The 13,174-nt window shown below is 39.4% G+C and overlaps 1 protein-coding gene across 1 annotated transcript; it reads left to right on the top strand.

Moving 5' to 3' along the window:
* The first annotated feature begins 645 nt into the window (after window positions 1-645).
* Window positions 646-11,860, top strand: LOC134678403 (bifunctional phosphoribosylaminoimidazole carboxylase/phosphoribosylaminoimidazole succinocarboxamide synthetase). The gene is made up of 8 exons (XM_063536972.1): window positions 646-799; window positions 2,483-2,686; window positions 5,266-5,523; window positions 5,919-6,044; window positions 7,969-8,054; window positions 9,277-9,445; window positions 10,031-10,248; window positions 11,529-11,860. The coding sequence occupies exons 1-8, from the start codon at window positions 781-783 to the stop codon at window positions 11,724-11,726; spliced, it is 1,278 nt and encodes a 425-aa protein (XP_063393042.1). The 5' UTR covers window positions 646-780; the 3' UTR covers window positions 11,727-11,860.
* Window positions 11,861-13,174: the final 1,314 nt, after the last annotated feature.

Consider the following 13,174-nt stretch of genomic DNA (forward strand, 5'->3'; position numbering starts at 1 on the left):
ATGGCTCCTTCAGGCGCAATTTTATGATGTAAATTAATTAGTAAACAATAAATAAATGTATGAAATGTAATATATATATTAATGTAATGTTGTTGTTATTTATACACTAATGATTATATTGTTAGTTGTAACTATAATTATTTAAATGTAACTTTACTAACCGACTTGTAACGATGTTAATGTTACTAATACACATATTTCTCTTTTCTTTTCTATACTCGAGTATACTTGTAAGTGGTTCCAGCCCAACAATTATAAACCAAAAATGGGATTTCGGTGGTATTCCACCTGTCCAATGTTATTGCGTGTCACTCTCTCATTAAACAAAATGTGAGACGCAACACAATAATGTGACATTATTTATGAACATTATAGCGCCACCAGCGTTATGGCTGTTACTTACGATTTGCGCGTTTATCCTCATTTTATCTGTACTCCTAATAATATAATATTAATAGATTCCAGAATTGGAACTTTAATCATAAATTAAATAAAGTTGGTACCTATTCCACTTGTCCAATTCCTTGGTCCAATGTACATTGCGTGTCACTCTCTCACTAATCAAAATGTGAGACGCAAATATTTAATTTATTAAAGTATGTGCTGCACAAATTTCGCCCGCTCAAGTATCAAGTACTGTTGATCGCAACGCTTCCTTATCAGACCGGCTTGAGCTGCGCGAGAGCACGTGGTGTTTATGCTGACCGAACTTTATAAAAGGTTCCCACTCCGGCCTGCTCCCATCGTGCTGCCATACACTCCACGCTTCGAAACAAAAAAATGTCGCAACCTAAAGAAGGTAAGTTTAAAAAAAAACTTAGAAAATAATTATGCTTTTTGTTTTCTATTATCCGACCAATTTTGATGCGCCGGTTTGAACTGGAAATCGCGACTTTAGTGACGCGTAGTACTTGATTTTGCCGGGTTACCATGTACGATGTATTCTATGGCCTTGTTTTAAATTAGTACCTACATTTGAGGTTTTCATTGATGTCATTTAATAGTGCCAATGGTATTTATTTATGCATAATTCGGACCTATACGACCTTGAATATGATTAACCGCAATTTTTGCAGTCAGTAGAAAATGCGCGAAATTCAATAGGTATCTTAAAGGCTGGCCATACTATATTAAATAACTATGATGTTTCAAGGCAATGTGGGTATTTCCAAATAGTCTTTAGATTACCAAGGGCGCAAAGCAGTTTACCACTACGACTAGTAAGTGAGACTCGATCAAAGGAAAGCGGAATCCTAAGCGTTGCGAGGTTTTCAAGTCACGAGTTGAAAGACATATATTATTTTTATTTCAGCGCCCCGAATACTAGGTGTAGAACATTTCAAATCTGTTACAAATTAATGCTATTAAATATGTAGGTATTTATAATTCATAATCATATTCATATAAATAAAAGCCTTTTCGAGCGAGTGTGGTAAAAACATTCCTTGTGCTAGTTGCTAAATAATAGTACTAGGTACAGAAAACTCACTCTAACAAAACGCGTCTGTTACGATCAGCACAGATATGGCCGCTAGGTGGCGACAGCGCCACGCGCGGCTTATGGCTTTCCCCAAAATTGGGGTCGAACGGATGTACTTTTAGCTACCTGTAGCAAAGCGACGAAATCGCGGAGTGAGCCACTTGCGGGTAGGTATCCTAAGTTGCTATTTAAATTTATCAATTCGACGCTGACTAAAGTAGGTACCTAAAGCTATCGTAATTTGATTATTGCCTTTTATAAATAGAGTCCCTAATTTCTTTCACCTCATTGTTAAGGTTACAAGCTGCCAGATAAGACTAATGCATACAACAAAGAGCTCTCTTGAAATCTACAATCAGCTTTTGATGAAAAATTTCTCACTCCTAAGACCCACCATATAAATACAATTTAATTTTTTCTTAATTTGAACCTTTATCAATAAGTAAATTAGAACGAATTTCAAAAGCAATTAACAAAAGAATTTTTTTTTCATGAAAGGTTCAATTTAGGTTGCACGAATATGTACATTGTAATGTACATGTACATTTATTTTAGTCTCAGGAGGTTAAACTAGGATTTATTTGACTTTCCCTGTCACTGTTAGTTACCTTAGTACCTAAGTACGAGTACCTTATTAACTTATTATGTTAGTTTGGGTCCAATTCTGTAAGCTAAATTAGAACCAATTTGGAGGCTCAATCTGATGAAACGGATTTTATAAGTACCTATTTATGCTAAATTTCAGCTTTATCAGACACCACATCATGTGATACATATGTACAGTCGCCATCAGATATATCGGAGCTGCCGAGGTGCTCAAAAATATCTGAACACGCGCTCTAACGCCTTGACAATAGGGGCGTGTTCAGATATTTGTGAGCACCCTGGCCGCTCCGATATATCTGATGGCGACTGTACGAAAATTGCAAGTTGAACAAAAGCTATTTCAAACATTTTACGCGCCTAAGCTGTTTTTTTTTAATTTATTGTATTTTTTTCCAGTCGCCGGCTACAAGCTAGGAAAGCTGATCATCGAGGGCAAAACGAAGCAGGTGTTCGACCTCCCAGAGGACCCTGGCCACTGCCTGTTGGTCAACAAAGACCGCATCACAGCCGGCGATGGGGTCAAGGCTCACGATCTCGAGGGCAAGGCGGCCATCTCCAACCAGACCAATGCTAAGGTCTTCGAGATACTTAAGGCTGCTGGTAAGACACGTAGATAAAAAAAACCGGGCAAGTGCGAGTCGGACTCGCGCACGAAGGGTTCCGTACCATAATGCAAAAAAGGCAAAAAAAAAAACGGTCACCCATCCAAGTACTGACCCCGCCCAACGTTGCTTAACTTCGGTCAAAAATCACGTTTGTTGTATGGGAGCCCCACTTAAATCTTTATTTTATTCTGTTTTTAGTATTTGTTGTTGTAGCGGCAACAGAAATACATCATCTGTGAACATTTCAACTGTCTAGCTATCACGGTTCGTGAGATACAGCCTGGTGACAGACGGACGGACGGACGGACAGCAGAGTCTTAGTAATAGGGTCCCGTTTTACCCTTTGGGTACGGAACCCTAAAAACACAATACGGCCACCCCACACTATAGCGTCTTTTGAGCGTCGGCGTCTAGACAGCGCTATGGGAAAGCAGCCATAGAGTTTACTAAAGGCCGACGGTCGGGAGACGCTAGTGTGGGCAGGCCCATAATGTCATAGATCGCCATCCCACAAGATATCATTTGGACATTGCCTGTTTAACAAAGACCATAAATTATGATGTACCTAGTCAAGGTGCACGATCTAAAGGGTGAAGTCTCCGCTATTCTTAAGGCGACATGTAAGTGAATCCTAGATTATAAACAAACCTCGTTATCAATGTTGTGATTAAATTGAAAATAAGGGTTAGCAAAAGTATATATCGTAAGGAACCCTGACTTCACCGTTTGTGCCCAACTTCGCCGAAGTAAAATAAAATAAATAAATTGGCAGATACGAAGATATTTTTTAAATTCACAATAAAAAGACCAGCGGAAAAATTGTTTAATAGTTTAAAAAAAATAATCTAAAGTAACACTTCATCGCCACCCGTTCCCAACTTCGATTTACACATAGCTAACTTGAATAAGCAGTAATGTATTGCTCTAATTGGGCCTCTTGGTTGGCCAACTATAGGGTGGTCCCGAAGAGTCGTTAATTAGGAAAAAATATTAGCTAATAGCCGTTGTTATCTCGGTTCATGGCAGATTCACATGTTATCAGTCAGTGGTATCTAAACATTTTAATTCCGGATTTCGTACAGCTATGCTTTATACGAGTACCTAAAAAGATAAAAATAGTTTATTCAAGTAGGCATATTATAATGCGCTTATGAACGTGAAATAAACCTTTACCGGCTCCAACCGTACACCTCTGCCCCGAGAAGATTTAAGTCCCCCCTCAATTGAGGGATCCTATTACACGTACGTCTGTCTGTTTTACTTCATAGATAGAGACAGTTACATCTCCATGATTAATTAATTATACCGCACCCGCAGCTTTGAATATTACCGAATATACACGATAAATGATTGGCTAAAATAATAGTACGTTACTAAAGAGGTCGGGAAGTAAGGGGTAAAGTAAAGTAAAGTAAAGTATTTATTAATTGTAAACTGTGTACATAAGATGTCATATACAGGAGATATCGAATCAACAGTTGCCCATTTCGAGCATACAATATGATCTTAAAACTACTAACTATACTAGCTTACTGACTAACTTATACTTAACAAACTGGTGATTCCAGAAAAAACTCATTTAGATTGTAAAATACATTTTCAATCAACCAGTTTTTTAATTTAAATTTAAAACGATTTCCCTCTAACATTTTTATTTCAACTGGCAGGGCGTTAAAAACTCGTATTGCAGTATTGAATGTACTTCTGTAAAACATTGAGTTGTTTGATTTTGGACATACAAGATTAAATCTGTACTGCTCTCTGAGATTATCTCTCTGCGAGGATTTTTTCATAAAATAGGCGTCATTATTTTTTGGGGGTGGGTGGTAGAAGCCCCTAGAAACCCCTTGGTGTCTCCCACCAGTCTCTGTCATAGGCGTCAAGCGTCAAGCTCGTCCCGCCATCTCCGACGAGGTCTACCGTGACACCTTAAATTTGTGGGACCCAACCGGCGGTTGTTTTGGCTCACAGAGCATCCGGCATCACCGGCATGTTTACAATTTACATTAAGTAGGTGCTCTCTGTGCATATTTCCGCATGTTTTGCACCGCTCAGCGTGAAATAACTTATTTTGATTACATCTATTGTGTATTGATGTTATCGGCAACCCGACCTCCGACCTGGCCGATAAGCTACCAGCCACCAAGGTTGGTTGCATAAGCTTGCAACTTATCGTAACGTTGTTTGTTGTATGATGACGCTGTTGTCGCTAGTCAATGTAATTGAACTGATATTGATGGAGTGTAATGTTTGTGGAATGTTCCGTTTATTGCGGGGATAAGACATTGTTATTATTGGTCGCAGTATTGATGTGCCGTCGGAGAGACGTAAACAAAAATTCCAAGATGATAAATTTGGACAGGTCTCACATGGAGAATGTGGTACTTTCATCATTTCTAAAATGATATTGCTCGGTCCGCTGAATGGCTTAGAATTCTATAAATTCCGAAAACTAATACCTAGTCCGCTTAAGATGCAAGATGGGTTTATATAAAACGCGTATGCTGTGCCTCGATTCCCGAAATGACCTGCAGCGAAACACGAAGTCTTGCTATAAACCGTTTTTTCTTTCAGGTATAAAGACTGCCTTCGTCAAGCTAGTCTCACCTACAGCTTTCCTCTCCAAGAAATGCGAGATGGTGCCCATAGAGTGGGTGACCCGCCGCCTGGCCACCGGCTCCTTCCTGAAGAGGAACGAGGGTGTCCCCGAGGGCTTCCGGTTCACGCCGCCGAAGCAGGAGACCTTCTTCAAGGATGACGCTAACCACGACCCTCAGTGGTCTGAGGAGCAGATTGTGTGCGCGAACTTTAAGATTAACGGACTTACTATTGGTGAGATTTTAACTTTAATTTTTACGGGGATTTTAGCAGATGCATACTATTGAACCGCAGTTTTTTTTCTGTGGACTCTAAAAACTAATCGTCAATAACCTCGTAATGCCCAATGTGCATTACAATGTACACTCTGTTTCAAAATAATTTGAACCTTTCTAAAATGAAATAAAGTAGTATTTCTTTTGTTTCATTGTTTTCTAAAAGAAACGAAAGTCACCTCAATGTATTATACAAGAAGGTTCCAATAAAAAATAGGGAAACTATGTATGGTGGGCCTTACGAGGATAAATTAAAACTCTCACCTGAAATGATGGTCCCTCTGAAGTCCCGTTTGTTTGGGCTTAAAATAAGCGAGGATAATTTGTTTATGATTACTTACTTATTTGTATCAGGTCAAGATGAGGTGGATTACATGAGGAAGTGCACCATCCTGGTGTTCGAGATCCTGGAGAAGGCGTGGGCGCTCCGCGACTGCGCTCTTATTGACATGAAGATCGAGTTCGGAGTCGACAGTGAAGGTATGTTGGTTATATATGATGTCAGGATGAGGTGGATTCCATCCTGGTGAACACCTGGTTTTTCACTGTAGGAAGTGTAGGATCTGCTTATTGACATGGCTTCTTTTTTTCTGTTATTCTTTAAAGTTCTTGGAAATACACTGTTAATATTTGTGAAATTTTAGCTCTTAAAGCCTGACAACAGTTTATTTAACCCTGAGATAGTGTCGCTGCAAACAGCTTACGTATGGCAATAATGTGCGTACGTCATGTATAGTCGGGGTAGTGGGCATTGACTTCATGTTGATACTCTTATAATGTCAAAACATTTCTTACAGAGAATTCGGTTCTTTCAATTTACCTATTCGTCAAAATCTGATTCTAAATATTCAATATTTATATATTCTTCGTTTTCTGACTCTGACGAAGTCTGATTTTCATCAGATGTTGTGTCGCTTTCAGGACCACTAACCTCGATTATAAAACGTTCAGTCTCCAATTCGATTATAGGACCTTTATTCCTATAATCGTCTTCAATTTTTTTAACATGGTCACAGCAATTGCTCCAAATTTCTTGAGTTACTTCCTATACGATAATAATTTATTAAAAATTTAAATCATTAATGATAAAGACTGAATGCAAAATTTACATAACTTAACTAAATTCTAAACAATAAAATAAGTTTCATGAATTTTATGTCTTATAGCCTTATGGCACATTTATCGAAGTCTATTTGAATTCTCTTTTTGCGTGGGGCTTTGTTTTGTATAGGGGGCAAAGCAAAGTCAAGACCGTCTCATTATTTTTAGAAATATTTTTTATCGTCGATCTACATAAACCTTAAATGAAATATTAAAGTTTAAACCATACAACTAACTAACCAGTTCAATACAACCACAGTATAAAATGTCAATACCGGTCATGTCAACAACCAACTTCAAAACATTGTTTATCGGAATACTATGTAATCCTTCGTCCTTTTTAAGCTGTTAGTATTTGAATGCATTCACTACAATTTTCTTCGCATCTTTGGAAACTTTTTATTGGCATTTTTGTAATAAAACCGTTTATATTTGAATATATTCGTAGATATTTTCTATTTGTTTACATCGGTGACATTCGATGACAGCCAACGTTCGTTGTCAAAGAGTACTTGTAGCCAGTAAAAGAAATTAGTACCATTGAAAATCCGCAAAATGGCGAGGGTCAAATAAACTGTTGTCAGGCTTTACTTACCCTAAATTATTATAGAATGGTTCTACTGGACGTACCTATGTATAAATAAACATTATAAAAAAATCTGAGTCGCTACCAGCGTGTCTACTAATGTTATCAAAGCTACGCCCACAAAGACGGCTAGAGTACCAAGATTTGATACAAATACATGAGATGCTGACCAATTTATTAGTCAACTTTTTGTATTTTTCACGAGAATATACGGGTTTGACCCACGATTTTTTACCTTCACACACATACGAAAGGTTAAACTTATTACGGATGTAGTGCATAATTGTTGTCCTTCATTCATTCTAAATTTGTGATGCTACTTCACGCTACGTCTTACGTAGGCGAACAACGCGCGAACGCGGCGCGGCGCGGCGCGGCGAAAGCGGCCGCCGCCGCGCCGCGCCGCGCCGCGCCGCCTGACATTCGCGTGCAAATCGCGCCGCACCGCGTTCGCAACGAGATCGCTTACGTAGGACACTTCTATGGGCATCAAAGGATTGATTTCGCCGCGCCGCGCCGCGCCGCGTTCGCGCGTTGTTCGCCTACGTAAGACGTAGCGTCAGTCAACGTCAGTACTTTTTGTACCGATACTGACTGAAATGGAACTGAATGAAATGGCAAGACACGTTCGTACGTTTCCGTGAAAATACGATGAAAAATAATTATGCATATGCACTATATCTTATGTAGACGTTAATGTGTTTTTCTGTTCGCCAGGCAACATCCTCTTGGCTGACGTGATCGACTCTGACTCGTGGAGGCTGTGGCCCTCAGGGGACAAGAGACTCATGGTTGACAAACAGGTACCTACTCTTTTAACTTTTAACAATACCATCGTCAGGAGGGACCAAATACCAAATATTACATTATAATATAACCCGGTGGCTGCCGACACCCCCTTGCCTTTTACAGTCAGTCTAAGTTTGGCATCGTTATATTTTCAAATAGAAATTTGAAAATTAGATACAAATGATCCAAATTGCTTAGACAGAAACCCTCTTATTTATAACACTCAATATAGCGGAAGCAGTTATAAAGTTGACCCAAAATTTTTTTATTAAGCTATGAGCTTCATCACATATGTTCCTTGAGTAATTCTAAGCATTTCAAGCCTGGGAGGCAATAAGAAATGTGTGTCTACTCGGATTTGTAATGGATTCAAACTTTCAACCCCTTTTTAACCCTGTTAGGGGATGAATTTTACAACACGCTGAAATTACTTTTCCTGTCTTTTAATAATATCCCCAAATACAAAGATTCAAGTCCCGCGTTCGAAAATTTTTTTGATATCCATACAAACTTTCAACTCCTTTTTCACCACCTTAGGGGATGAATTTTCAAAAACGCTGAAATTAGTTTTCTTGTATTTTAATAATATATCGTTTTACGAAGTTTCAAATTCCTAGCTTAAAATAAAACTTGAACCCCATACAAACTTTCATCCCCTTTTTAAACCCCTTAGGGGTTGAATTTCTCAAAATCGCTTCTTATCTCTTGTACACTTTATAAATGTAATCTAGTGTGCAAATTTCAACTTTCTATCTTTTGTAGTTTCGGCTCCGCGTAGCAAAAATCTCCAACCAAATTTTTCACCTTTTTACGTTTTTCTTGTAAAATTACTATGAAATTGAAAAAACAAATATCAGCAATGAATTCTACGTCTTTGGTTTATACGAAAATGATACCAAACTTGCCCTAGTACCCACCAGGATCAGAGTAGATTTTTTTTAAAGATGACGGATGGCGGCCGTCTTTGTACCCCACCCTCCCCCCCACTTCAGGCTAGAAATGCTTAGAATTACTCAAATATCAGATGTGATGAAGCTCATAGCTTAATAAAAAATTTTTGGGTCATGTATGGCAGCGTTTCATAACTGACTCCAGTAATAACCTCTTACAAACCTCCGTTTAATTTTGTCTCTTTCTAACAAACAAGAAATGTTAAAATAACTATCAACGGTTTGTTACATTTGACATCGATATCATGAATAACGCCAAAAGTCTACGAATATTGTATATTTACAGGTATACAGAAACCTGACCACCGTCACCGCGGCCGACCTCGACACAGTCAAGCGTAACTTCACCTGGATCAAGGACCAGTTGGACCATTTGAGGCCGACCATCCACCACAAGGTGGTCGTGTTCATGGGCTCGCCCGCAGATCAGGAGCATTGCTTGAAGATCGCCAAAGGTAAGCTGTCTAGCCTAGAGGTGTGTTAGCGAACATTTCTGTAGAACAGAGGGGTCTTGATAACTGGTGATAACTTTACATAAGTATAAAACTTTTCTTCTGTAACACTACACGCAGGAGCATTTTATAAAATTGTCTACCGTTGTCCTGTGTACAAACGCGAATATTCTGAAGACTTACAAGTACCTATAGGAGTAATTTTTTTGTCACAATGGATGTAAAGAGTTCTTAGTGAAATAATCATATCGAGTTGAAATTACCATGCGTTTGTATGGGACAGTTCATGGAATGCCCCCGCGATGTCATGGCGACCCCATTTTGAGGGAACGACATCGGAAATGTATATTGTTGGTTTGTTGCTCGCACTTCACTGACCCTTCTTAGTTCACCCTTGTATTGATGCTACAGAATTCATAGCTATGTCTATTAGTGTAGGACGTTCTATTATTCTGTACCTATTCACAAATTGAACTCAAATGGGATCAGACAAATTAACTAGCGATTATAAATATGCCGTGCTATAAATTTTGGGCCTAGAGAATAAAATAAATATACCGTATATAAAATAACTTTTCCATTTTGCAGCGGCGCGCGAGCTCGGCCTCGACGTGGACCTCCGCGTGACCTCCGCCCACAAGGCCACCGAGGAGACCCTCCGCATCATGCAGCAGTACGAGGACACGCACGGAGCGCTGGTGTTCATCGCCGTGGCCGGCCGCTCCAACGGCCTCGGGCCCGTCCTCTCCGGAAACACGTCCTACCCCGTCATCAACTGCCCGCCTCCCGCCGAACGACTACCACAGGTAACACAGTGACCTCCGCCCACAAGGCCACCGAGGAGATCCTTCGCATCATGCAGCAGTACGAGGACACGCACGGAGCGCTGGTGTTCATCGCCGTGGCTGGCCGTTCCAACGGTCTCGGGCCTGTCCTCTCCGGCAACACGTCATACCCCGTCATCAACTGCCCGCCTCCCGCCGAGCGACTACCACAGGTAACACAGCAATTGGTTTTTATAATACAATCGCAAAATGAAACGAGATGTAGGGGCTATTCACAAGTCTGGACATCGGATGATGGTAGCATGACGTAGGAGGAAACGGAGCATGATTTTGGGATTATTGTTTGGGGGTCAAAAACTCGTCAAAAATAGATGACGTAATTTATGGACAGCCCCGTAGGTTTTAATGCTATGCTATGAGATGAAAATTTTGGAGCGGAAATGTGTGTTAGTAATTGTGACGTCACGTAATGATTCACGTGTGCGCGACGTATTGAATAAAATAAAAATCACTAACTAAACTAGATCATACCAAATCATACATTGAGTTCAGAATTATTTTGTAAGGGAAGAAAACACGTAATTAAAAAAAAAAGTTATTGATTTCTGCTTCTTAACATATCCAAACTGACAGTGTAAAATGGTATTGCGTGCCTAAACACATCTCAAAGTGCGATGTTATCTTGGTAATATTTACGTGAGTTTATTTCCAGTCTCTTCATTAATAAAAGATCCTTTATGATACCCCGTAATAAGATAAATCAATATCGGACCCGGCGTCCCGGCGGAGCAATGACCTAGCTCGATTGCGTGGGGGGCCACTGTCAGGATACCTGTTTATTGACCTAAAATCCCGTCCTGGAGGTGAGAGCGTTCCGTACAGTACTTACTGATGCTTTACATACACTGCACAACTTACACCGTTTATGAAGACTGCGAGTACTACTCATAGGTGCAATTTTACTTGTACTAGTGAATATGGCCTTTGTTCCTCCCTGAAACAAAATTTTTGTACATGTATACATATTTACATGAGTACTGGTGGACGCAAATGAAATAAGAGATCCAAAGGAAGTGAAAATTTTTCCGTTTCTTTAATTTCGATGAAATTTTCCTGACATTTCCGACTTTATTAAATCGTAACAGGCGGTCCTGTTGCGATTTAATAAAGTCCTTTAGTCCCAGAGGGTCTAAGGTCTAAGTTTGCCAAACAAAAAATAAGGTCGTAAATTTAAATTTCATTTCGATTATTATAGCGTTAATGAATTAGACACATTTTAGACGCTCTTGTGTCATTTCTAGGACATCTGGTCCTCGCTCTCCGTGCCCTCCGGCCTCGGCTGCGCCACGGTGATCTACCCCGACAGCGCTGCGCTCATGGCCGCACAGATCATCGGCCTCCAGGACTACCTCGTGTGGGGCCGGCTCCGCGCCAAGCAGCTAGACATGGCCGCCAGCCTTCGCCAGGCCGACAAGAAACTGAGAGGCCTAAAGTTGTAAACAGTATTGAGATGTCGGCCTTTGAATACAGTTTGAGCGCGTCACGGTGTGATAGACTTTAATTTATTTTTAAGTACGTATCCAGTTTATTTTTGTATCATACATTCCGTAATAAACTTTATTATTATTAATAATATTTTTGTTTACTTACCACAACCGTTCCCAAAAAAATATCTAAGTAGGAATACTAAACTAGGAATTGGTAAGGTAAACGTACTAGTGCTCGACATGCTAATGCCCAATAGATGACACCTTGCTGTCATCTCTTCTCTACTGACAATAACTTAAGTTTCAAGATGACATGTAATGGGACGGACCGCGTCGAGCACCAGTACGTTTACCTTATTACCTAATTTATAATATAGTTGAGATATAGTTAGACCAAGCTAAGTTAGCAGTGGTTTTGATAGCACAGACTGTACAAGTGTTATTTTAAGCGTCATCATTTCATAGATGTTTGGTTTACAACACATTAAGCTAAAGTGCTGCACTCTGGCCGCAGAACATTGCAGTAATTCAATTCAATTTCTGAATGACACTTTGATGGTATGTAGAGAAGAAGGAAAGACAAAACAGGCACATCCATAAATGAAAAGAAACGCGATTCAGACATGTAGGTAATTTAAAACATTTATTGTCCCACCAACTTTAAATATAGATAAACATACATTATACAATTAAAATCACAACATTCGATACAGACGACATTAATTGACACAAATATGTTTTGACACAAACCCCTTGTGTCGTTCCTAGTTAAAGGGCTTAGTGGCTGCCATGCTGCCATTCGATGCTTCAATAGAAGATACACCCCAGGTTTACCGTCCCTTTTTTTAGAGAACGGCATTTTTTGGCTTATGGTAGAATTACAAATGGCAAAACACCTTAGGGATAACATGATTTGGTCCGAGTACAGGAATACAACTTATAAAGGTAAATGAATAAGTTTAACCAAATTGACTAATGACATCATAAATGAAAATTAATTTCACACTCGATATTTTAAATACATACTTCTTCTAACGTCGTTGCTGGTCGGCCGACGCAAAACGCCTCACGCGCGATTTAGGACGTCGACTCAGACAGAAAGGAGAGGGCTCCGAGTCATTATATAAGTAGTTCATTACTTGTGCAAAGGCTGTCCGTGGTGATCCAGCGAGTAAATGCTGCGAGCATCATGGGCAACTTTGCACCGACAACGGCAGGGAGCTGTTTGTATTTTTAAATTCATAGTTTTTATTTTTATTTGTAAGTTTGAGTTCTAATTTATATTATTATGATTATTCTATTCTACCTATAATACAAGTTCGACTTAAATTTTAACAATGAGTTTAAGTTATCCTCAGAGCGGCCATCAAAAACAGGAATATAAAAAAATGCTCTTTGGTCTAGATTAGACTTGAATATCCCCTGTTTTGAAGTAGAATCACAATTTTATAGTCACGTTG

The sequence above is a fragment of the Cydia fagiglandana genome, chromosome Z, assembly GCF_963556715.1.
Source record: "Cydia fagiglandana chromosome Z, ilCydFagi1.1, whole genome shotgun sequence".
Classification (NCBI taxonomy): Eukaryota; Metazoa; Arthropoda; class Insecta; order Lepidoptera; family Tortricidae; genus Cydia; species Cydia fagiglandana.